General features: G+C 33.0%; 3 protein-coding genes across 4 annotated transcripts in view; all 3 read right to left on the bottom strand.

The window, feature by feature from the left end:
* The window catches only part of il17rd (interleukin 17 receptor D), a 43,624-nt gene extending 38,937 nt beyond the window's left edge, over positions 1 to 4,687 (bottom strand). The window contains exon 1 of the mRNA XM_059537559.1: positions 4,478 to 4,687. Within this exon, the coding sequence (XP_059393542.1) occupies positions 4,478 to 4,591 (114 nt within the window). The 5' untranslated portion in view covers positions 4,592 to 4,687. The remainder of the gene's footprint in view (positions 1 to 4,477) is intronic.
* Positions 4,688 to 7,550: 2,863 nt separating this feature from the next.
* hesx1 (HESX homeobox 1) lies at positions 7,551 to 10,382 on the bottom strand. Its single transcript, XM_059538013.1, has 4 exons — positions 10,168 to 10,382; positions 8,851 to 9,023; positions 8,080 to 8,181; positions 7,551 to 7,954 (listed from the first exon to the last, which is right to left on the bottom strand). The coding sequence occupies exons 1-4, from the start codon at positions 10,301 to 10,303 to the stop codon at positions 7,841 to 7,843; spliced, it is 525 nt and encodes a 174-aa protein (XP_059393996.1). The 5' UTR covers positions 10,304 to 10,382; the 3' UTR covers positions 7,551 to 7,840.
* A 2,329-nt stretch (positions 10,383 to 12,711) lies between these two features.
* Positions 12,712 to 26,621, bottom strand: appl1 (adaptor protein, phosphotyrosine interaction, PH domain and leucine zipper containing 1). Of its 2 annotated transcripts, none has more exons than XM_059537191.1 (22): positions 26,429 to 26,621; positions 25,872 to 25,970; positions 24,963 to 25,022; positions 24,772 to 24,843; positions 24,577 to 24,664; positions 23,271 to 23,312; positions 23,118 to 23,176; positions 22,038 to 22,184; positions 21,877 to 21,959; positions 20,480 to 20,638; positions 20,207 to 20,395; positions 19,030 to 19,072; positions 18,401 to 18,457; positions 18,186 to 18,277; positions 16,681 to 16,860; positions 16,520 to 16,569; positions 15,481 to 15,655; positions 15,339 to 15,375; positions 15,086 to 15,232; positions 13,649 to 13,699; positions 13,431 to 13,520; positions 12,712 to 13,022 (listed from the first exon to the last, which is right to left on the bottom strand). In XM_059537191.1, the coding sequence occupies exons 1-22, from the start codon at positions 26,480 to 26,482 to the stop codon at positions 12,873 to 12,875; spliced, it is 2,124 nt and encodes a 707-aa protein (XP_059393174.1). In that variant the 5' UTR covers positions 26,483 to 26,621; the 3' UTR covers positions 12,712 to 12,872. The 2 variants fall into 2 exon arrangements, with proteins under 2 accessions (XP_059393174.1, XP_059393173.1); XM_059537190.1 differs by having other exon boundaries at positions 16,520 to 16,572.
* Positions 26,622 to 26,767: the final 146 nt, after the last annotated feature.

Genomic DNA, 26,767 nt, shown 5'->3' on the forward strand with positions numbered 1-26,767 from the left:
CCCATCATTCAGCCTCAACCAGATGTTACGAGAACAAGGAACCGAAGTGTGAGGGCTCTTTTGAGAAACACACACAGAACTGGAAAAAGGCCCATTTATGCACTCAAGGTTTTGCATTAGATCCCTGAACCACCATAATAAAGGAAGGACTTGGCTGGGATTCTGCTTGTGTCCGTCAGGGGACGCAGTAAAACATGGGCCGTTATGCTTTTGTTTTATTTGACCTATACATTAGAATGAATCTGGGAGATTTCAGCCATGAAAATCATGCACTTTTAATATAGGCTGAAAAAACTGGTGTAGTACATTTTATTATACATTGAATTTAAAATGAAATTTTGAAGTAGACATTTGCAACTTTTGAAAAAAAATATTATTTTGTGCTTTGTGCAATTATTTTGTTAAAAAAAACATACCCCAATAAAATTGTCTTTGTTTATTTGTTAAAATTTAGAGAAAAATATATTTTATAGCATACATGTCAAAGAGAAGCTTGGAGATTTTGCTTAATATGTCGTTTTGTTTTTCATAAAATATAGTCGGTTTACATTCATGCATTATGCATAAAAGACTTTATAAAAGCAATTTGTCAACGGCCAATGATATTCCTAATAATCATCAAACTAGTTTGGAACCACATGATGGTGAGTAAACAAAGAAATGTTTTTTGGTGGACTATTGCTGTAAAGTTCTTTAGGGAACGATTAAAAACACTCTCTCCAAAACATTTACTTGAGCGCCCAAGGAAAAGACAGCTCTGCAAAGTTGAATATTAATCAAGGCCCTCAATTCGCTTAAAAGCACAACTGAGGTTTACGCATGAAGAACACGGTCTCCCCCGATGCTAATCGCACCCCCAGAAACCCTTGCTCTTGCTGGAAACAATTTCGAAATGCTTGCTAATGTTTGTGAGGTTTCGCTGCCATCATTTTCAGAGAGCATAACTTAACCAGATGGACGGGGTCGAGACTTTTGTTAAAGCGATTACACAGCCGGTAATATCTGTTCCGTAATGAATTCCTTCATTTCTTAAACAGAGATACGGGACTTTAGGTCAGTCTCTGAGAAGGAAAGTTAAAGCTCATTTCAATGACTCCCTACGATGCCCTGGCAGCGGGATTTCTCACAGAGCTCGTTGGAAAGCCAAAGGCAGGATGCTATTGAGCCGAGAGGCCTGCGACTTCCGGAGAGAGCAACCACTTTAATCCGAGTCCAAAAGGCCCCCATCGGAGAACCAATTGAGCCTCGGCTGAAGCCCAACAAAGCTCAGAGGCCAATTTAAATATCCACCTTTGTTTTTCCTGAGACTTGACCTGAGCTGTGCAGTCAAAAACAGGAAACAAAGCAAAGACAGAAAGTATAAAACTCTAGAGATAACATGCAACACAAACTAGCACTTTTTTGCATCTTAAAAATAAACACTAGTTTTGGGGGGTTTTTTTTTTGTTGTCTTTGCATATGAGAACTGACACAAACGCAATGATGCAAAGTAAAAAAAACTTTCTACTGACACAAAATGTGACAAACGATTACATTTTCTTAAAAAAGAAAAAAGAAATGATTTATTTTGCATGCATCATAAAAATAATACATTGTTGTGAGTGGTGTTTGCCTGCTTGCTTGCCGACCCATGTCCACTTTATGTCTGATTGCACTGAATGAATGAATGAATGAATGAATGATGCATTTATGAAAACTGACAAAAAAGCAGTAATGCATTGCAAAGTAAAACATTCTCTACAGATACAATATACATCACAAACGATTACATTTTCTTTTAAAATTTTCAATTTCAAAATGTGCATGGTTTTTGACCCAAGTCCATTTTTTTGTCCAGTTGTATCAAGGTTTGCATTGAAAAATAAAAGCTTGCATCTCAAGACACAAATACAGCAGGAAGAGCCTTAAAGAGCCTAAAAGTGCTTTAAAGCACAAAAAAATAAAAGCACAACTTCATTATAAAATCATGTGTATAAAAATGTCTTTACATATAAAATTTTTACAAAAAATGCAATAATAAAGAAAACTGAGAAAATATGCAACTACATTCTTGAAAAAAAAAATCTATTTTTGTTTTCTGAAAATGTGTGTAGCTTTTGCCCAAAGTAAACACATTTCTAGGTGACTGCTTAATGACTCAAATCCAGATTTTTTTTCCACCAATTTTATACTTTGATTGCTTGTATCATGGTATCGTTTAATACTACATTGCCGCCCAACTATAATATGCTAAATTTAATTATAAAAGCATTAAGATATTCTTAACATAAACATCATGGATTTCTGCATGAAAAGTTGCTTTGAAACGTGTATTGTGAAAAACACTATATAAAAAGAATTAGATGGCACATAATTTTAGGCATCATTTACATCCATGACAGAACAGATTATGCACCAAAGTTTATTACTAGTGATTTGAAACTACTAAACCAAAGTCTAAGCAATGTTAAAAAAAAAAAAGGCATCATAATGATGCCTCAGTAATTTTACAATCTCAATATAGCATTAAAGAGTCAAAATGTCCCTTAAAACAGAGAGCGCGCAAAAGCACAATTTTATTATGCACAAAAAAAATGCATATAAAACAAATCTCACAAAAACCAGCTTTCATTAATGAAGACACACTGTCTGTTATCTATAAAAAGTAAGTAGTTCAACTATGTCTCAGCCCAGTTGTCAGCGCAGAAGAAAAAGTGCAAGAACACACAATTAATTCACACCTGAAGTGTTTCTCTCAACAGGACGGCTTTGATGTAGCAGTGGAGGGAGGCAAACTGTGCTTCCTAAAAGGAAATGCCAAAGAATTTTAATAGAGCAAATAGTTCACTGACTTCCTATAGGAAATGACTTCAAAGCAGTCCTGTCCCTTCAAGACAATGAGATTGTGGGGCAATCTGTCCGTCAATAGCCTGTCTGTCATCAGCAAACGACCCAGACACGGGTCAACAGGAAGAAAAACCCAAAACAAACACTGCCAACACTACGGGACCACATTCATCTCTGAACCATCTTTTAATAGATACTCATATAAAAAGATAAGAAACAGTCAAGCATTAATGAAGCAGTCATGTGGCTGTATAGGAAATCAAAAAATGTAAGCCATATATTAAACATCCACCAAACACGTGACGGTACCCATAGACTTCCATAGTATTTTTTTCCATACTATGGAAGTCAATGGCTACCGTCAACAGTTCGGGTGCCAGCATTCTATGTCCATCTTATGAACAGCTGATACACACTGAACACACTACACTTTATATTTATATACACATACACTTAATTTATCTAACACATATACTTAGTATACACTTACATTTTGCACATAATATACATGTACATACATAACTGCATTTTTGTAATATACCTGCCTACAATTGTCAATTTGTATATTGTTATTCCTTATCTACTTATTTGTATTTTTTGTATTTTTATATTCTTTTATTATGTGTTTTATGTTCTGTCGCTGTCATTCTGTTGTACTGCGGAGCTTCTGTCACGAAAACAAATTCCTCGTATGTGTAAACATACCTGGCAATAAAGCTCATTCTGATTCTGATTCTTCAAAATATCTTCTTTTGTGTTCAACAGCTCAAAGAAACTTGAGGGTGAATAAATGATGACTACATTTTCACTATTGGGAGACTGTCCCTTTAAATAACCATAAATCAATATCCCTGCTTTATAATGCCAACATAAGGATACAAATTCAACTGAATGCTTACATGAAAAGCTGCTACATGTGCAGCCTTTTTAATTTCCATCTCTAGTCTACCACCATTCAACTCCATTCACAGAAGCATCAACAGGTCACCTCCAGCAACAATAGATCAACAAAAGACCCGACTGTGAGACTCTTTCTCACATCTGACCTACTAAAAAGGCCATTTCCCAAAGCTCAGTGCTCCTGACCGGATGAACACTGTTTGCACAAGACTTTAACTCCAAACACACAGCATGAATTATACAGGTGCACTCTTAAAAATAAAAATTCAGGTTCTTTACAGATTAGAAAGTTGCTTTGTTTTGAAGCCACCGAAACATAGACAGCTTTCAGAGGAAATACATCATTTAAAACGTGGGAAAGGTAAGAAACAAACCAGTCAAGGTTTTTGTTACATTGTAACTTATAAACCAACTTGAACCAGCTAAAACTAGCCTCCATGTTATTAAAGACATGGTACCAGAACTTTAATTTAAAGAGTATAAACCCAAATAAACACACATAATCTGCCTTACAGATAAAGATACTTACTGTCGGATACTTTTAACCTCCAAACATTGCTAAAACACAGTCTGGTGCTCAATAATTCACCATAGTTGCTGAATACTCTCATATGGGCTAAAAGTTTTAAGCAAAAAAAAGCTTTAAATGTTCCTCTGCTGTAACGTGACATGACTAAACTTGTTCGTAAAGCTCGTGTCAGAAACAGCGCACGCTAATGTTTTACAGATTTCGCTCGAGTGTGTTTTTTACCTTGTATTTGCATCTCTCCGAGTTTGCTCTCTTTCCTCCGTTCACCGGAGCGCTGCAGCACAAAAACACGCACAAAGCCGTGAGAAAGTGAACGCGTCTCCGTGACCCAGCCATTCCTGTCCGTCCATGAAGCTCCACTGATGGGAATGAACACGAGCGACAGTGCAGGAGGTGCAAAGAGTCTCAAGAGGTGGAGCTGTGTGTGTGTGCGCGCGCAGCATAATGCCATTCCAATCCTACTACTGTTCCTGTAGTATCCAAATACAGTGCGCGCGACTTGATCTGACAGGCTGTATATAGTAGCCGTAAAGAAGAATATCGCAGAAATTATGCAATGAAAGTTTATTCTTCATTTTAATAAAATATATATAATTTAAGGCACTAAAATGCACTTATTGTGTTTGGTTTATGCTTCAAATCTCATTATGTCACCTGTTTAATTAGCTAAATAGCCTAATCATTTTTAAAAAGTAAATGCAACAATATATACATGCATCATAGTATAAAAAACACGTTTTAATATTTTTTTTTGTGTGCAAAGAACTAGAGAATAAAAATACATCCCCAAAATACATAAAATGCTGTTTATTGCTTTTAGAAAATAGTATGTGTCCCTGGACCACAAAACCAGTCATAAGGTTCAATATTTTAAATCTAAAAGCTTTCCATTGATGTATGGTTTGTTAGGAGAACAATATTTGGCTGAGATACAACTATTTGAAAATCTGGAATCTGCGTTCTCAGCCATGCATATTAGTGATCAAAAATTAGGTTTTGATATATTTACTGTAGGAAATTTACAAAATATCTTTATGGAACATAATCTTTACTTAATATCCAAAAGATTTTTGCCATTAAAAAAAAAACAATAATTTTGCATACAATGTGTTGTTGCTGTTGCTACAAATATGTGCTACTTATGACTGCTTTAGTGCTCCAGGCCAGGGTCACAAATGTGAAACCGTGCACGTTTACAGTAATCAATATGTTGCATGCTTTATTGTGTTCTGATATCACATAATAAAAATACCCCTTTGCAGTGTATACACATTTTCTGTGATTTTTATTTAAATATAGTTCATGAATGATCTGCATGTTGTCACATGACCTCATCATGTTGCATATTTAATCCATAAGAGAGATAGATCATCTTGTGACTTTATGCATAAAATTATTTCCATAATGGATGCAGTACATAGCCTAGTGCATGCTGCAAACTGAATATAAGTAGTATGATAGTTTGCTATTCTGAACATGTACAAGATTCTTTCAAAGTTCATTATTAAGCCATGCTCATTTGTACAGTGGTAAACACTTTTCCACATTTCATTGCCATTTAATTTCAGGTTGCAAAACATGACAGACCTCATATGAGAGATTCACACCCTGTTATGACACGCTTGAAACACATGAGACATCTGAAGTATGTCAGACGAGTGTATAATCATATGCAATAGTGGATTATTGATGCATTAATAAATTTTGAATGATCTGTTACTAGTATGAGATTTGTTGCTGCATCAAGTGTTTTTAAATGCATTATTTACAATCTTCTTGATTGCTAACATGAACACATTTTCTTCTACACACTGAAACCAGACACAGAAATGCATATTCCCCATCCTCAAATCAAACTTAATCAGCAGATGATAAAGAAAATCCAACAAACACACATATATTATATGGATGTGTGCAGGTGACAAGACAACATTTTAAAGCAAAAATGATTAATTATATAACAGGTGAATGGTATTGTGAGAATTGAAGTAATGGTTTGGACCGGTGAATTCAGTTTTGAGTGTTAGGAGTCAAGACATACGGTTTCATTCCTTTCAAGTATACATCACCTGGAAAATATTGTTTTCTATGTAATCCTGATGATATTTCTGGCCGTGTTTCTAATTCTGGGGGGGGGAGGTGGGGGGGAGGACAGAGAGAAAGTTTGGCTCATCTGCTCTGTAGCGAACAGCCATGATGTGCATCCAACGATCCTGTTTCAGATCAAAGACAGAAATTTGGAGGCACAGATGCACCCAGATCCTCTTTCATTGACACTCGCATGACCACACCAACAATGCCCCCAACAGCTTTTATGATGCATTCATTAAAAGTATTCATTAAAAATATACATAAAACTATAAATAATAAAGCTATAAATGTGTGGTACTGCCCTGGGAAAATCTGCTTTGATATTCTGGACAAAATATAAATATGTCTCTCTTCATGAAGGAAATACATGAAGGAAAGCTTTTGCATTTTTTCATTATGGAGTTTTCAGTTTAGTGTTGTTCCTATAATTATTTAATATATTTCTAAATAGTATTAACATGAATTATTCCCAGTATTTTAAATTAAATTGTTGTCAGTTTTACTCCTAAACATGACATTTATTTTTAAAAAGTATTTTGTTTTATTATTTTAGAAAAATACATTGAACAAATTTACTTATCTTAAAAAAAGCTAAGAAACAATTTTCACTCAGTAATTGCTAAATTTCAAACAAACGGCAAGTTACACATTGAATTAAATGCAATATTTTGAGTCTATATAATACATTTTATCGAAGACATCCGTTAATCTTTGTTTTATCTACAACTTATCTACAACTTCAACAAAAGATTTTGACTATATTTTAACTTTTTAAAACACTTTATTATTAACAGAATGCATTTTTTAATTTCAAGACAGTTTGTTTTTTATTTTTAATCTACACTGCAAAAATATTTTTATAAATCTGTAAATAAAACAACAATTTTTGTTGTACATTTTACAATAAAATTCTGTTTAAAACTAGTATTATTTCCAAGTAAACATTTTTTAATTAAAGTGCATTTTTGTAACAAATTAGAAAAAGAGGCAGAGCAGTTTTCAGAGCAAGAACAATATCGCCACCTGGTGTTTGCATATGTACATGTGTATTATGTTTAATATAATATAATATAATATAATACATCCTTTTAAAGTGTTAAAATCCCATGACTGACTCAAATGCAGATGTAATTGTTGAGATGCCCCCCTCAGAGAAACCCCCCTTTGTGACCCAAACAATGCTTAATAGGTTTACTAAACCCTAGTTACAAAGCACTAATTAGTTTGCAGGTTAGTTTAACAGCTGGCAGAAGATAATGTTAACTTAAATCCACTTGGAAGTAGAGAAATTTAAAATTGTGTTTATGTTGACTTTATTATTTTATATTTTCAGCAAACACAATAAGAAATAACAATAAGAATCTTTAGCATTTAAATCAAAGTGGAATATTAATAGTTGCATAACTGGTAAAGACATATATAATAAATTACAACATCACAGAGTGAGGCAGAGCGACAGAAATAATAATAATAGGATCGAATGTGGATCTGCAGTCAGCGTTCCTCTCTGCTTGACTGTAAATCACTCAGGAGGACGTTCTTCTCCATGAGAAACTGAGATTCTCGGTGTGAACGCTTCAGCTTCGCTCTTCTGTTCTGGAACCAAATCTAAGAGACAGACAAAAAAATATCAGGTCTAGTACACATCCAGATATCCCATAACTAATAACACTATACTAAATAAATAATAGGCCTATATGGTTATCGATTTATAGATGTAAACCAGTCTTCACCTGAATCCTGTCCTCATCTAGATGCAGTTTCTTAGCAAGTTCTTCACGTATGTCAATGCCTGGGTATGAGTTCACTTGAAACACACTCTCCAATATCTTGATCTGGACATAAAGAAATAACAGAATTACACATAAAACAGAGTTTACTCTTTATTTATTAAATCTATAGAAATCACAAATAGTCCACGACTGAAACAGCTTTCGATATTTTGTGATTTCAGTCTCGTTCACAACCTGTAGTTTTGTGTGTTTGACAATAAGAGTTTTATTTTTAATAAATAAACCCACTGATTTATTTCTGGCACATATGATTTAAAGGAAAAATAACACATATGTGTCCCTGGAGCACAAAAGCAGTCTGAAGTAGCACGGGTATATTTGAAGCAATAGCCAAAAATACACTGTATGTGTCAAAATGATCAATTTTTCTTTTATGCCAAAAATCATTAGTTAAGATCATGTTCCATGAAGATATTTTGTACACTTCCTACTGGTAAATATATCAACACTTTATTTTTGAGTAATAATAGCATGCATTGCTAAAAACCTCATTTAGACAACTTTAAAGGCGATTTTCTCAATATTTAGATTTTTTGCACCCTCAGATTCCAGATTGCCAAATATTGTCCTCCTAACAAACCATCCATCAATGGAGAGATTATTTATTCATATAAATCTCAGTTTAAAAAATTGACCCTTATGGCTTGTTTTTTGGTCTTGGGTCACATATAATTTTAATTAAATGTTATCATGTTGGAGCTGAACATTTACCTGAACACTAGAGAAAGCGGTGCGCGGTCTGCGTCCGATGTACCAGTTCAGTGTTCTCCTGTAAGCGTCTGCTGGTGATTTACTGTAAGATTTACTGTCTTCATTCACCCTCACATTCACTGAAACATCACTGTCTGCGACCACACCACGGCTCTGACCCGCTGGTTTCACGTCTGGAATAGATAAAAGTCCTTATGTTAAGGAAATGCGCGCTCTTTTCGCTGAGAAATGCAAATTATTCAAGTGAATCGGTTTGTTCGAACGAGTCGCTTCAGAGAATCGGTTCAGTAAACCGAGTAAGAGTTCGAAATTATTGCCAATTTTTGGTGCAGCCAGGGTTTACTTTGAAACAATTTTCTTTCAAGAATTGAAAAGTGGAATTTAAAGTGGGAATGAAAGACTGAAGTAGTATTTTCTTGTAAAACATATACTCTAATAATCTTTGCTTTATCCACAACTTATCCATAATAATGTCGTTTCTGAAATTAATATTAGTGACCAGTTTTATTATTTTATTTCATTTTCAAATAATATTTACGTTAATTATCCCCAAATATTGTCAACAATATTGTTTCTTACATATGGAAGATATTTTCACTTTAAGTGCAATAAACAGTAAAACTATTTTCACTACAAACCAGTGTTTATTAAGTAATTAAAATAATATGATAACTACTTCCATTTTGCAAAGTCAAGCAGCATAACAGAATATTTTTGTACAGGTAAAATAATGAATATCAAATCACTCATCTTACAATGCAAGCAATTTACGCTTTATTTTACTGAATTTAATCAAGTTGCACAAGTTTGGAGAGTTTAATGGAGCTCATACTGAGGTTGTTTTCATTTCGGGTTTAAAGTAGGTATATATGAAAAACAACTTTAAAATATATGTGACTGGAGCACAAAAGCAGTCACAGATATATTTGTAGCAATAGACAACAAAACAATTCATGGGTCAAAATGATCAGTTTCTCTTTTATGCCAAAAATCATTGGGATATTAAGTAAAGATATTTTGTAAATGTCCTAACGTAAATAAATCAAAACTGAATTTTTGATTAGTAACATGCATTGCTAAGAACTTAATTTAAGCAACTTTAAATGTGATCTTCTCAATATTTAGATTTTTTTATTTTTTTTGCATAGGTTCCAGATTTTCAAATAAAGCTGTATCTCAGAAAGATACAATATTGTCCTATCATAACAAACCATACATCAATGGAAAGCTCTTTTATTCATATAAATCTCAATTTCAAACAATTTACCCTTATGACCCAGGGTCACGTATTTGTGTCTATAGAGTGTGTTATTTTACCTGTCCAGGGTCGGTGAGGTGCTGAAAGCACGGTTCTGGGATCCGGTCTGTCGAGTCCCAGGATGCTGTCAATGGTGAAGGCAGACTGTCTGGACATCGAGCGGCTCTGATGCACGCTCACTGTGAGAGAAGCCATCAGGAGATCCAGTCCTCTTCTTCTGGTGTGATCTGAAAGCTGGAGGTTCGACTTTATAGCTCCACACTCTCCAAAACGTCACCAATTAAAGCCTGAGACTCAATGTTTTACATAAGAATTGCCGGTCCTCCGCATGGGGCCCCTGGACTGCAGGTCATTCAGGGTCTAAATGAGGCCTTCCAACGTGAAGCAGCAACCTGTTATCTACTGAAAACACTGAATCCCTCAAAGCTGCTATTGAACGGGACAAAACACAGCTGATATGGCATTCTTTGTACTCACCAGGTAGAAAATTAGGCCCGGTTCCCGGGATTTAACTTCTCTTAATTTCCTCGTGCCGTAACTCCAGCATTATGAGAAAGCAGTCAACTAGTGCCTAATCTTATTTACCTTATTTTCTACCACAAGAGTTTCAAATCATATTAAAGCCTAATGCTGTTTAAACTAATCCTGTTGAATATTCCCATTGTGTCTTGACATGCATGGAGAAAGATGCTCCGGATCACAAAAGCACAGCTACCTGGCAATTTGCTGAAAGCAGCATGCAATAATTGTCCCTTTCAATGCCGAATTGATCTCTTTGGGCTGCTTGGCTGCTTTTAATAAATAACTTGCTTGTTTATTTGTCTTAGGCTCTTGGAGGGCCCCTGCGGCTCCATTGTTTTGCAAAGAAATTACCAATTAGTCTTGTTTAAATGCAAACCAAATGAAGACCAATTAGAAATGAATTTCAAATCACTCAAAATCAAATTACAATGCAAGCAATTTACACTTCTTCTTTTTTTATGAGGTAATCCAGTTGCACCAGTTTGGAGAGTTTGCTGGTATTGTTTTCAAATACTGGAAATTGAAGAAACATGCATGTGACCTCTCGACACCTTAACAAAATAATTAATAAAATACAAATAAATGCTAAATTTATTTATATAAATATATAATACAACACTGTTTTAACAATTACAGAATAACATATAAAAAATGTTTCCAAAACCAGAACAGGACAAAATGTTTTGAACATCATATAAACTTTAATAACTAAAAATAAGTTTTGGTGGCATTTAAAAATTATGAACTTTGTATTAACCCTCAGTAAGTTTAAATTTAAATGTATTTTTAGTTAGCTTTCATGTATTATTTGCGAAATTGTTTTTTTTTTTTCAATTATACCTGTGTCTATTATACCTGTGTTTATCAATTGTAATACCTGTTTGTTATTTGAAAATGTTTACTAAACAAAACAATACAACTTTTTAATTGAGCTTAATTGTATATGTTTTCATGTATTATTTGTTAAATCTTTTCAATATTGGATTTACTGTAGCTGTAACAATGATTATACCTGTTTATTACCTGAAGAAGAAAAAACATCCATTAAAAAAATTCTAAACTGAGACATGGAAAAAAAATTATAAAAAGGCAATTTAGCATAGATCTGTAAGATGAGTCAAAGATCATCAGCGCATTTGAAAGAAATTTTAATATCAATCTTCATTGTACCCCATAAATCCATCGACTGATTTTGTATAAAGACATTTAGATTCAAACATTTTCTTAAAGGTTAGAAATAATCATTTACAAATTAAATGCTGCAAATGCAACAAAAAAAAACGGTTCATGACTTCATGCAAACAATCAAAGAATCCAAATCAATGAATGATACAGTATTTCATTCTCAAGTAAACTTCCACCTTGTCAGATTTTTGGAGAAAAGCAAAAAAATTATATTTCAGTTTGCAATTCCATTACCTTTTTTCTTTTATCCACAAGCTGAAGCGTTTCAATACATTGGGCCATTTTGTGCAATACAGGCTCCAAACATCTTATACCTAAAAAATAACAAAAATAAAAGCATATGCCAAACATTAAAGGCATTGAATCACATGATTTTAAACCAAAAAAATAAGATTTTTTCTTAGCGTTGAGATAGAAACACTGAGTTATTACAACGGTGTGTTTATAGATAAAAAAAAACAGCCTAGAGATGAAAATCAGAACTGTATTAATTACAAAGAAAATATAAGCTCATGAAATCATTTTGAAATGCAGTATGATGAACCTCACAGAAATAATCATATTTTAGAAAGAATTCATTTGTGTAAATAAAATGCCTGTTTTTAGCACAAGTACGATATTTAGTATTATTTGAATCACTATAATAAAAACGTTTTTGACACATTTAGTGAAATTCACCGTCATCGGGGACGCGATATGAACGAAAACACAGCAGCCTTAAAATATGATCAGTGAGAACGGAAACATACAGAATTAAATCAGTTATTATTCACACGTGCAGCATCATTGAAATAAAAGCATCTCCTCAGGTTTAGTTCGTCATGGTAGTGGATTCATTTACACGCATACATTTATCAAACCCTCTAAAAGCAAATGCAGGTCAGTAACGGATATGGTAAAAAATACAGGATTCTTACAAATAACAACTTTTGAGAGGTTTTTCCCCAAAGTGTCCGCATTAATTCTTTTTGCAGTCACATATTACATCATTGTTTCTGGAGATCCCCTGAAGAACAGGAAGTGATGTTCGTGGAATCCAAGCACAGAATGGTTTCCATCAGGCCTCTGATTCGCCCTTTTTCTGCCCCTCCTCTCCTGCGTCGCTGTCCTCTGATTGGCTGTTGCTAAGGACCAAGAACTGTCCATCAGCAGCTGGTTGGCCGGGTCGACTCGACGCGGCTATCAAACGGCTTTGTTCTTCGAGATCCTGTAAAAATATATATACATTTTTAAGAAAATAATATTCAACAAGGATGCATTAAATTAACCTAAAGTGACGGCAAATGCATTTATAGTGTTACAAAATACTCTATTTGAAATCAAAATGCTGTTCTTTTCAAAATATACATCACAGTTTCCACAAAAATGTTCATTGATTATAATCAGAAATGTTCAATGAGCAGCAAATCAGTATATTAGAATGATTTCTGAAGATCATGTGACACTCATGCTGAAAATTCAGCTGCAGCATCAGATAAATAAATTAGATTTGACTATATATTCATATAAAAAACAGTTAATTTAAAATGTAATATTATTTCACAATATTACTGTATTTTCTTAAATGTAGCCTTCTTTAGGAAACATGGTACAGATCCCAAATGCTTTGCTTTACCTTCTCTATCTGTTTTTGTTTATGAAGTTCTTCCTGTTGTTTCTCTTTGGCCTTGTCCAGCTCTCTCTGTTTCTGTGTGGATTTGCGGTCCTGTCAGGAAAAAACAAACAAAACACATGCATCTTCGTGCATATTATTAAGATTATCAATTTTATTTGACCTGTTATTTGTGCACAGATCGAGTCATCTGAAATAAAATAAATGAAGAGTTTTCTCACCATCTCAGAGTGGAGCGCGATCTGCTTCGCCAGTCCTACACTGTCACAGATCTAACAATCAAGAGCATCGAAATCACTGAGATCAGCTCAAAACAACCTCTAAAAGAGCCTTTGTTTGTTTGTTTTTTGTTTTTTTAAAGGGGTATGTACACATGTCCTTATTAAAGTATAAAAAAGAAAGTTTATAAAAATAAATAAAATAAAATAGATAACATATAATGATTTTAAATATATATTTACATAGACTACAAATAAATGATATACATATATATATATTATATACATAAAAATATAAGTAAATATATTATAGCATAACTCATAATTATAATAATATATCTCAATATTTATTTATATACTATATTATGGGTGTGTGAGTGTAAATTATTGCTTGATATATTATTATTATACATTATTTATTCAAATAAATATATTAATAATTACTAAAATATATGATATAGTAATATCATTATAATTTTATATCACATTAAATTATTCATGTAAGAATTATATATTTTTAAGTATACTATAATGTAAAAAGGGGTCTGTACACATTACCTTAAAAATAAAAGGTTTATAAAAATAAATAAATAAAATAATAAAATAAAAGGTCTAATGATTTTAAATATATTTTTATATAGACTACAAATAATATACATATATAATATACATAAAAATCAATTATAGCATAACTTATATGCTTATATATATTATATATGCTTATATATAACTTATAATATGAGTGTGTGTGTAAATTATAGCTTGATATATTATTATTATACATTATATAGTCAAACAAATATATATTATTCTAGTAATATTATATAAAATTAAATTATTAAATTAAGAATTATATATTTTTTAAGAATACTAAAATGTAAAAAGGAGTATGTACACATGTTCTTATTAAATTATAAAATAAAAGGTTTATAAAAATAAATAAATACAATAAAATAGATAATATAATTTTTAAATATATTTCCAATCTAATCATTTTAAATATATATTTATATAGACTACAAATAAATAAAATACGTATATTATATACATCAAAAATTAATTATAGCATAACTCATTATAATAATATATCACAATATTTATTTATATAATAAATATAATATGGGTGAGTGTAAATTACAGCTTGATATATTAATATTATATATTAAATAAATATATATTATTCTAGTAATATTATTATAATTTTATATAACATTAAATTATGAATGTAAGAGTGATATATTTTTACGTATACTAAAATGTTTAATAATAATGTAATATATTAATATAATATTATAATAATTTTTTCTAATAATGTAATATCAATTATATATGTAATGTAAATAAATCAGTTATGAATCAATAATAATACAACTCGCATATATATATGTAACTTCAGATATATACGTTTTTTTTATTACTAAGAGTTCAATCTATTTGTACCTTCTCTCCATCATTGTTTGACTCAAAGACGTAGCAGACTGTAAGATGTCGTCCGTCTTCTCGTCCTCCGGCCGTCTTCAGCACAAAACCAAACAAGCTCTTGTTCTCCTGATGTGACGCACACAGCACAACGCTGGAGAGAGGAAACTGAGGGACACACAACAGATACTTCCTTCAAAGCAGCACTGGATTCAGAGTCTTTCACTGTTTGACTGAGAGCGCAAACAGAAATCACAGAACTGTAAGGACCTACCCGCAGTCTTGTGACTTGTGTCTGCGGGTCAATCAACCTACAAACAAACAAACAGACTTTTTTAGAGACATGAATATACACATGATCCGAAAACACATTCTCTTGAGTCTGTGCAAAACTGACTCAGGATCAGTTAACTGACTTGAGGCATTCACAGGTGACGAGCAGATGAGACTCGGTCATCCTGAAGATGTTGTGAATGGCTCGGGCGGCCAGGATCTGTCTCATGGTCTCAGAGATGACGTCTGCGCTCTCTGTGGCCTTCACCTCCATGCAGCCCAGGAAGCGAACGATGTAAAGCTGGTGCAGAATCGAGTCTGAAACGACACGAGAGACTCGGTTGGACTCCATACCAACATGAAATCAAAATGAATGAATGCATTTATTTTAATAAAAGTCATGTGTGCACATATCAAAAACTGCTTTTTTAATCTTGCATCAGATTGCAATAATATTCTCTGCTTTTCTGTTAATGTGACTAGACTAAAACTCACTAATTATCACAATTTAATCAAATCAGATGAATATAAATCAAGTCTTGGCCTAGAATGTTCAATTTCATCAGAAAATACATGACATTATGTGAATTAAATACATTGCAAGTTGCTTTTCATGTGCAATTTAAGCTATTAAAGGAATAGCACGAAGATAAATTTACATTCTGCCATTAAAGGACAATTAGGTATTAACAATTTTAATATTTATTAACACACACACACACACATACATCTTCTGCTCATCAAAACTGCATTTACTTGATTAAGAATACGGCAAAAGCTGCAACCTTGTAAAATATTATTACATTTTAAAATAAGTGTTTACTATGTGAATGTAAATGTAATTTATTTCTCTGATGCGCAGCTGCATTTTCAGCATCTTCAGTGTCACATGATCTTCAGAAATCATTTTAATATGCTGATTTGCTGCTCAAGAAACATTCCTCATTATTATAAATGTTGAAAACAGCTTCATATTTTTGTGGAAACCATATACATTTAGTTTGTTGAAATTCTTTGATGAAGGGAAAGTTTAAAAGCAAAGCAATAATTTGACAGATATTTTCTGTAACATTAGAAATGTCTTCATGGTCACTTTGGATCAATTTGACCCTTTGTGATTAAAAGTAATTAATTTCTTTCAAAACAAAATCCAACCGACCCCAAACTTTTTTATCAATGTACCTTCACTTTCTTCAGATTTTGACCCTCCAGATTCCCCAAACGGGTTGGTCCTTCTTTCAGTAAAGAGACAAACACAAGCCAGTGCTTAATAATTCTCTAATAACAATCGACAGTAAATTCTCCTCTTTTTATAAACATAAGCCAGAGATTGGAGCGCAGACCTGCCCTGAGCGCCGCTCTTAGCCTGACTGGTGTGCTCCTCGCTGACGGGGGAGATGATGTCAAACTGAATGGGTGTGTCCGGAGCCACCAGCGAATCCAGAGACAGAGACGACAGCGCCGGAGACTCAGAGCCTGCAGAGCACTGACTGCCTGAACGACCCGCTTTGGGTCGACTTTGACTTCAGGAGTTAAAAAAAGCAATGCTTTCAGACAGAAAACATGGAATCTTTTACGAACTCATCTCTTTTCTCATCAATGGATGCTCTGCAGTGAATGGGTGCCGTCAGAATGAGAGTCCAAACATCTAATAAAAACATCACAATAATACTCATCACTCCAGTCCATCAGTTAACATCTGGAGAAGACGAAAGCTGTGTTTTTGTAAAAAACGTGATGACTTTTTTACTTAAATTTTTTACGTTTGAAGTTTATTACTATTATTCCCTTATTATATAAATATTGTAAATTTAGGGGGAAAAAAAAGTTATGGACAGCAGCTTTAAGAATGTCTTTATGATGGATTTTTTTCAGTTTTTTCTAACATCTCAAGACATTAATTGATGGACTGGAGTGCTTGTGGATTATCGTGATGTTTTTAACAGCTGTTTGGACTCTCATTCTGACGGCACCCATTTACTGCAGGTCATCCATTTTTGAGACACTGATGCAATGCTACATTTCCACAAATCTTATGAAGAAGCAAACTGCAATGCATCCAGACAGAAAACATGGAATCATTTACGAACACATCTCTTTGCTCATCAATGGATGCTCTGCAGTGAATGGGTGCCGTCACAATGAGAGTCCAAACAGCTGATAAAAACATCACAATAATACACAGCCACTCCAGTCCATATCTTGTGAAGCCAAAAGCTGTGTTTTTGTAAAAATTAAACCTATCAAGATAATTTTAACTTCAAACTATCATTTATGGATAAAATATTAGTCCATAATCCCTCAATAACCCTTCCTTCAGTGAAAAAGTCCATCTTCTGTTGTCTCTCACATCAAAATCCAGCCACATATTTGTTTAGAGATGTTTTGGCTCTGTGAGATCGGTTTGATCTGTGCAGATCTCTCACCTGATTCAGACGTGATGACTTTTTCACAGGAGGAAGTCGTTTGAAGTTTATTACTATTATTCACTTATTATATAAATAATGTATATTTTGAACAAAAAAAGGTATGGACTGCAGCTTTAAGAATGTCTTTGTGTTGGATTTGTTTCAGCTTTTTATTAACATCTCAAGACATTAACTGATGGACTGGAGTGGCTGTGGATTATTGTGATGTTTTTCTTAACTGTTTGGACTCTCATTCTGACGGCACCCATTCACTGCAGAGCATCCATTGCTGAGACACTGATGCAATGCTACATTTCTCCAAATCTGATGAAGAAACAAACTCATCTACATCTTGGATCATCTTAGGGTCAGTACATTTTCAGCTATTTTCATTTAAGGCTGTAGTATTTGTATAAGTGAGATGTTGCTCTGACACTCACGTGCTCGGTCTGAAACTCTCGTGCCGCTGTTGGAAAGATGGTGAAGGTGTTACAGCCTCCAGAGCCGACTGATTCACTCTCGCTGCGATTTCCTGCCGACACAAGAAACATTAGCAATGACTGACTCCAAATCGCATTAAAGTTATTGTATTATATTTGCAGAGGTTTCGGTTTTCATGTATGACGATGAGAGTAAATCTGAATCCCACACTCACCTCTGGGTTTTCACTGAGGTATATCCTCTTAGAGATGTTGTTTATTGTTGCAATCCACTAAAAAAGAAAGAAAAAACATTTAAAAGAGTTTTAATTGGTGAATCTGTTAAAGCCAATTTAAAGCATGTTTGCAGCATCATTACTGTACTCTGTGGTTCAGTGGTAGAGCATAAGGATTGTGGGTTCGATTCCCAGGGAACATATGTTAGGTAAAAAAGGTTAGCCTGAATGCATTGTAAGTCGCTTTGGATAAAAGCATCTTCTAAATGCATTTATTTATTTACTCTTCAGTGTCACATGACCCTTCAGAAATCATTCTAATATGCTGAGTTGCTGCTCAAGAAACATTTATGACTATTAATCAATATTGCAAACAGCTGTGCTGCTTTATATTTTTTGTAATCTCACATTATTTAGGATTCTTTGATGAATAAAAAGTTCAAAAGAACAGCATTTATCTGAAGTTGAAATAGAAATGTATTCACTGACACTTTTGATAAATGTAATGCATCCCTGCTGAATAGAACCAAAACAATCTTTCTAATCCCAGACATTTGAACAGTAATGTAATTATAATTTCTTGGTTAAATCTTTGTTTTTCCAGACTCAATCAAACACAGTCTCCTCACCTCCTCGCAGTCTTTCCTGCTCTCCGCCTGTAATATAACGGCCCTGCGGTACACAGAGAAACAGCCATTCACTGAAAGCAGTGACTCAGAATGACTCAAGAACTGGCAGATGTACTGAGAAAAGGATAAGACAGCCATTTACTCGCCTGGTGAATATTCAATCGAGTTTAAACTGGATCAGCAGCACTTCAGCACTGTAGTGTTTACATTTCTCATTACTAGACTTATACCAGAAGAACAGGAAAAGTAACCAATCCCTTTTGGGGATTTTAGTTTTCCACCCTCAGCCTCAGGCCATCCGAGTTTCTTCATCAGATTTGGAGAAATGTAGCATTGTGTCAGAAATGTAGCAATGGATCCTCTGCAGTGAATGGGTGCCGTCAGAATGAGAGTCTAAACAGCGTATAAAAACATCACAAGTAATCCATACCACTCCATTCCATCAGTTAACATCCCGAGAAGCCTAAAGCTGTCTATATAATTAAGATATTTTTTATCTTCAAACGGTTGTTTCTGGCTCAAATACGAGTCCATAATCTATAATAACACTTGCTCTCTCTCAAATCAAAATCAATTCACATATTTGTTTACAGCTGTGAACAGTGTAAACGAAGCTTGATCTGTGCAGATTTCACTCCTGATTCAGACCAGATCACTTTTTCACTGGAGATAGCAATATTATATATAGAAGACTCATATTATAGCTGGAAGCAATGGTTTAAAGTTAAAAATGTCTTAATGATGGATTTGTTTGGTGTTAACTGCTGGACTGGAGTGGCTGTGGATTATTGTGATGTTTTTATCAGCCGTTTAGACACTCATTCTGACGGCACCCATTCACTGCAGAGCATCCATTGATGAGACACTGATGCAATGCTACATTTCTCCAAACCTGATGAAGAAACAAACTCATCCTGATCTTGGATGATCTTAGGATAAGGACATTTTCAGCAAATTTCAGTAACAACAGAAGTTACATTACTGTAGAAATCAAACTGTGCATGAAAACCGCCTATTGAGAAAGACAGAAACGTTTGGATTGGCATCTAAAGCCATTAACCACATTTCCAAACTGGTTTATCTGAAACAGGCTGAAAGATGTCTACTGAATGATACCTAATGATGCTACTCTATGTATATGCAATAGTAAGATCAGCACAAGACAAAAAAAACGTACTTCTTGCCATCAAAAGCTGTGATCTGAAAGCAGAAGCGTCGGTCCTCACAGTCCACTGCCATGACGGAGCAGTTGTCGATGTCCAGAACCAGACCTCCGGCCACGGCTCCACGCGATTGGCTCATGAGGTTTCCTCCCTGCGTGAAGAAATACTGCCGCTCCCAGGAAGACGACACCAGACCTGTTTTGCTGGAGGAGAAAGCATGAGATGATTAGAAACGCAGACGACTGTGCCGTGTATAAACGTTGCCTCGGTGGCTGATGCGGTCGTACTAGCGAGTGTTGAGGTAGCCAGTTTTGCGGGTCAGGTTGCGGTTCACCGGGATCTTGTTGGGGTCCAGGTCGGGCATGTAGAGCGGGTCACTGGCTGCTTTTAGGTCATGAATCGTCTGCTCTGTGGCTTCAGCGTCGTGGTCCATTTCCCTGCGAACACTACGAGCACAAAGAGAAAAGAAACTAAAAACAGTTGAATTAACTGGTTTTCTCATTTGCAATAGAACACATGCAAACAAACTACATTTATGTATTGCACTCATTTGTTAAATTTACAAGTAAAATGTGCTTTTATGCAAATAAAATGCAAAGAATATTTTATCGACAAGAACACTCAAAAACAGAAACGATAGTGTGCAATACTGTACATACTGTATAATACGTAAGATACACTACTGCTTAAAAGTTTTTTTGTGTTTTCAAAAAAAGTGTCTTCTGCTCACAAAGGCTGCATTTGTTTGATTAATATTATGAAATATTCCAATTTAAAATAGCTGTTTTCTGTATGAATATATTGTAGAATGTAAATTATTCCTGTTATTTTCATCATCATTACTCCAGTCTTCAGTGTCACATGATCTTTCAGAAATCATTCTGATATGCTGATTTGATGCTCAAAAAAAACATTTAATTTAAACAGAAATCATTTATAATATTCTAAATGTCTTTTCTGTCACTTTTAGTCAATATAATGCACCCTTGTTGAATAAAAGTATTAATTTCTGGCAGATAGGGATAATTTTCATAATTGGCTCTCTGCAATGCAACTGATATGATGACATAACGGATACAACGTAAAGCTGTACTGTTTTGCCCTTTTCCACTGTTAACTTTGAAATAAAGTATAAAAATAAATAAATACTTTGTTTATGGCCTATCCTAAGCAATACAGTTTGAATACAGTTAGAAAAATAATCTCTGATATCATCCGTTTACAATATTGTAATATGTTGCTGATCATTAATCAAACTAATCAGGCCGGTACTGATATGAGCACTAATATATTGTGCTTCCCTATTTAAAAAAATACTTAAATCGATATTTATAACACAACTAACATGCCATAAAATGAAAAAGTTCCATAAACATGTTGTGATGTATTATGCCAGATGTATTCGACCAGTTTATGGTAAAATATAATTATTTATACATTATTTTATTAAGTTTTTATATTTGCACTTGTATAAATACATTTATATTTTATTTATTATTTTGCTATATAATAAAAATAACTTATACAGTATGTTTTTCTGTTTCGGTTTTAACAGTTTTAGTACCTCAGTTGCAACAGTTCTGATTTATTTTATTTTTTTACCTTTTCATCTAATACAAATCTTAAATCAGTTAAAAAAATATAAAAAAATAATAAACATTTTTTTTCAATGGTTGAAACTCACTTCTGCACGCTGGTTCCGATGTTGGTGAGAAACTCCTCCCACTGCTGCGTCAGATTCTCTGATCCCAGTTTAAAAAAACTGATCTGATGAAAAGCAAACCATTCTGAATTCTAAAAGGCCTCTATTATCAGATGTGCTTATGGTTCATGTATGATCATCACCTGCGCCTGCATGTATCCCAGCAGCGGCTCCAGCAGCGCGATCTTCTTCTTGTACTGCAGCATGTTGAGCGATGCGAAGTAGTGCATTATGGTCTCGTGCTGTTTTTTCCTGGACGTGTAGACGTCCTCCATCACTTCATTCTTCACCTGCAGTGAACACATGCATGACAGCAGTTACATGTAGAGCAGGACGCGATATCAACAATGTGGAATTTTTTTGGATGATGAAAAGTCTCTCTTTCTATTTTTCTTTGTTGTTTGTGAAATTTCTAGCAATTTCAAAGTTTCTATACCAATTTTCCTTCTAGTCCGGTTCAAAATTAAAGTCCTTGGTGACATCAGTGAAAAATGTATTAAATATTTTTCAAATAATTTTTCAATAATTAATTAATTAAAGTATGAGGAAATCAGTAAAACTATAAAAACATTATTGTTGTACAAAATAAAATAAATGTTAACTGAAAAAAATTAATAATAATGATATATCATGTATAGCTAGTTTCCAAATCAAATGTTTTCTTTTTCATTCAGTCTGATGCACTAAGATAACTAAAACTAAAACTGAAATAAAAATGATTTAATTAATTAATTTGAATTAATTACAAAAATAATAAAATTAAAAATATGCATAAATAAAAATTACTAAAATGCTAGCCCAAAATTAACAAAAGCAGAAACATAATATTTTTAATTAGATTTTCTTTTTAACAAAAATATAGTAATAGGCCAATGATCCTAAAATCAACTGGAGCAAATCTGGTGTAAGAATATGATTTGGAATAACATGCACTGATGAATCATTCACAGTGGGATCAAAATGTGCATTAAGAAAGTATGAAAAGTTGATTTTGATATTTGTCTAATATCGTTTAGTTTTTTGTCCTAGACAAGGACACCGGTACCTGCCAATGTCTCCGAGGTCAAGATGCTCATCTATCGGCAGTCTGGCCAACTCTCAGTGTGTGTGTTATTAAATGAGCACATTACAACACACACACAGTTCACTCTTCTGTGTCAGTATGAAGACTGCAAGTCAAGCAGCTGTCAATCATTAAACACTGAATTCTCAAAACGCCACACCTTCTCATTCTCCTTTCGTTTCGACAGACGACTGTATCTGTTGATGGCTGAGTCGTGATCTGAAACCAAATATGTTGCACAAAATGAAGCATCAAGTAATGGTTACATTATCATAAGATGCAACAATTATGTGGGAAAAAATTAAGTGCTTACCGTCACTGGCAATCTGAAACACTTCCTTCAGGATGACAATTTCTAGAGACAATTAGGGGAGGAAAATAAATGTGTTATGTAAGAGATAATGCACAGTCAGTATGATTATTACACTGGGGTTATTATAGTTCAACTAAAAGAAATCCTAAAATAATACTAAATAATAAGTTTTCTTAGTTGAAATAAAATTGACTGAAATAGAAAAGTACAAAGTGTAAAGTATCAAAATATTTTATTAAAAAAATCTGCTAGTTGCCCAGACAAAATTTTTTATTTAGTTTAACTTCATATACTAAAATAACTAAAACTACAAACTCAAAATAATAATAAACTATATAGATACATAAAAAAATAATGAAATACAAAAAGACCAAATACAAAGAAATATTTTACTAATATTTAAAACAACTTATAAGTATAATAATATATATATCTAAAAAACAGCAAGTTGTGAAGGTGACACTTTATAACTTGATGTACTAAAATAACTAAAACTTAATAAAAGTATACAGACGTATAAAAAAGGCCAATAAAACAACACAATTAATAAAAATGAGTAAAATTAAAATAGAAAATATATAAATAAATAGTGATTTTAAAAATGTATAAAAATATAATAGTATCTCTGTAATTCCAAAATAACACAGTATTACACAACTGCTTAAGAAATAAATATATATATACACACTTATATATTGAAACATCAATATATAAGTAATTTTCTTATGTATGAGAAGAAAAAAAACGAAAATAAAATATATATTTTAAAAAGTTGTTATACTAAAATACACTAAAATAACTACAATTGAGTTGTTAAAACTATATAGATATTTTTTTAAAAAGTGATAAGTGAAAATATATAAATACAGGATATATTTCAGTGAGTTTCCCATTAATATTTTTTTATTTTAATTTAGTTCAATAAAAAAAAATGTAATTATACAATATAAAATGTAAATACAACAAAATTACTAAATTGTTAAAAACTATTAAAAAATGTAAAACTATACAATATAAAAATGTAAATACAACAAAATTATTAAATTGTTAGCCCAAATTGAAAAAAGCAGAAACATAACAATTTAAATAGAAATAGATTTAGAAATCTAATTCAATTACTTTATGTGCGAGAAAAACGAGAGACTAAAATAAATAAAAAATAAAACAGTTATCCTAATTTTACTAAAATTGAGTTGTTAAAAAATAAATAGAAATAAAAGAAAAAAAAAGAAAATGTAAATGAATTTGGAAAAAATATTCTTATATTCTAGAAAGCTCTAGCCCACAATGCACTGCTGTCTTCTACCTCTCAGGTCTCTCTCCTGAAACTGTGTGATGGGGAACATCATGGCGTCTGCGAGCTGAGTGGAGAGAACGGCGTGACACGAGCTGAGCTGAAAGAAGACAGAGAATCACACATGAGTGAAATCACACTCACACACTCACACTCACTCACACACACACAAACACAGACTTCATTAGTGACAGACGATGTTCTGACCTCGTCAATGACTTTGGCAAACTGCTGCAAAGTGGAGCTCATGACCTCATCATCACCTCCCAGAGGAAAACGCTGCACAACAGAGACCGATGTCATACTACTCAACTATATCACTACATATACACAGAGAGAACCTAAGAAAGCTGAGATACTGCGAATAAAACCATCGATTTCCAATAATCAAAAATCACCTGTTTCTCGTAGTCTTTCAGTAATTTAGACGTCAGATGAGTGGCAGTACTCAGTTCATTCTGAAAGAAGCAGCACAAGAGTCTCAATAAAAATAATGCTAATTCTAACCCCAAATTCATAAAAGAATATATATTATGCATGAATTAGTTTTTTAATATTTCATAATTTAATTGTATTTAATATTATGAAAATTCGTTTTAATTTACTTATTTGAATTCATTATTAATAATAATGTTTTTATTTTATTTTATAGATAACATTAATGAATCATTAACAATTTTAAAATATCAATAATCTCATATAATGAATATTTATTATTCTTAATAATATACTGATTTTTCATTGAGAATGATTTTATAATAGTATCAATAATATACAATAGTGTTAGATCTCATATAATGTTTTTTTTTCACATTATTATTAATATTAATATTATTATTGGCAGTCATAATAATTTAATAATAATAAGTAATACTATTATCTCATAATAAATATTTGTTTACTTTTTAAATATTACTAACAACAACCATATATTATTATTGTTAATAATAATAATAATAAATATATATTTTATTATTATTATTATTATTATTATTATTAACAATAATAATATATGGTTGTTGTTAGTAATATTTAAAAACTAAACATATACATACATACATACACACACACACACACACACACATACATACATACATATATATATATATATATAAATAACATTTATTTAAATAAATAAATATTTACATACATATTCACCCTAAAATGGGTTTTATCTTTTGGCTTTGGGGTGCAATATGATCAAGACAAGATCTTGACAGGTTGTGTGTGATTCATCCATTAACACTTAAGTTACAGTCACTATTATAATGTGATTATTGAGCATATATCATATTCCATATTCTCACCTGGGCGTCGTAGATTCTGTGCATGGCTTTGAATAGCTGACTGAAATAACTGGATATGGCCTCAGTGTCTTCCTCAAACACACCGAGCAGAGAGCGAGTCTGGAAAACACCAGCACCATTCAGACATGACCTCAAGATGGTATTCCTATCATAAAATGTGCTGTTTAATAACAAATTGTGGATACATGTAAAACAAGGCCTCATACTTTATTTGTGAGATTTCAGACTAAAACAGAATCATATGTGAACACGTCCATTCACTCTGATGAGTTTCGATTTGATCTCCAATTACAACATTTATCACGTGAGTAAAGCTATGTTCTTTTGTATTTCTGATTAATGTTTTCTAATAACTGATCATTGCCAAATCCAAACCACAACCCATTTTATGCTAAAGAGCTCAAAATCAGACAGAATCATCAATTATGATGAATAGAAACACGAACAAACTCATGATCCGCTCTGTGTAACCGCTTGAGAAGCAGATGTTTATTATGATAAAATGTTTATTTATGTATAACTTCTGTTAGCTTGTTGGCTAAATGCTGCTGGTTTACCTGTGGACTGTCCTCCAGGGTTTCCTCTATCGGTAATTTGTCGATTCCCGGCATGACTGCAGATTTACCGCGAGCGCAACGAGCTATTTAGACTATTATTCAGAATCAAAAATCACAATGTTATGATGTTGATCTTCGCTTTATTCCTGACAAATCAACACCCACCCGGATCCTCCCACAAACGCGGAAGTCCCGTCTCCTCCCGCCCGCTGATTGGCCGAGGCGCTGTTGATTTTATAATGACGTCGCGCTTGTTTGTAAGAAATAAAAGCCATTTGTGACTCTCTGGTGGTTAATAATATTATTTTATTAGCGAAATATTTCATCCATAAATTATTT

This window comes from Carassius carassius, chromosome 44, assembly GCF_963082965.1.
Source record: "Carassius carassius chromosome 44, fCarCar2.1, whole genome shotgun sequence".
NCBI lineage: Eukaryota > Metazoa > Chordata > Actinopteri > Cypriniformes > Cyprinidae > Carassius > Carassius carassius.

Bases quoted from the DNA above. Each gene is read 5' to 3' on its own strand.
- appl1 (XM_059537190.1), bottom strand. From the start codon at position 26,482: ATGCCGGGAATCGACAAATTACCGATAGAGGAAACCCTGGAGGACAGT. The intron at 20,396-20,479 runs GTACGACCGCAT...TTTCTCCTCCAG, and splicing joins GGCTACCTCAACACTCGCTA to CAAAACAGGTCTGGTGTCGT. The intron at 15,656-16,519 runs GTACATTGATAA...GTGTCGTTTCAG, and splicing joins AAAATCTGAAGAAAGTGAAG to ACTCGATTCTGCACCAGCTT.
- hesx1 (XM_059538013.1), bottom strand. From the start codon at position 10,303: ATGGCTTCTCTCACAGTGAGCGTGCATCAGAGCCGCTCGATGTCCAGA. The intron at 9,024-10,167 runs GTAAAATAACAC...TATCTATTCCAG, and splicing joins ACCTCACCGACCCTGGACAG to ACGTGAAACCAGCGGGTCAG. The intron at 8,182-8,850 runs GTAAATGTTCAG...CTTTATGTCCAG, and splicing joins CCGCTTTCTCTAGTGTTCAG to ATCAAGATATTGGAGAGTGT.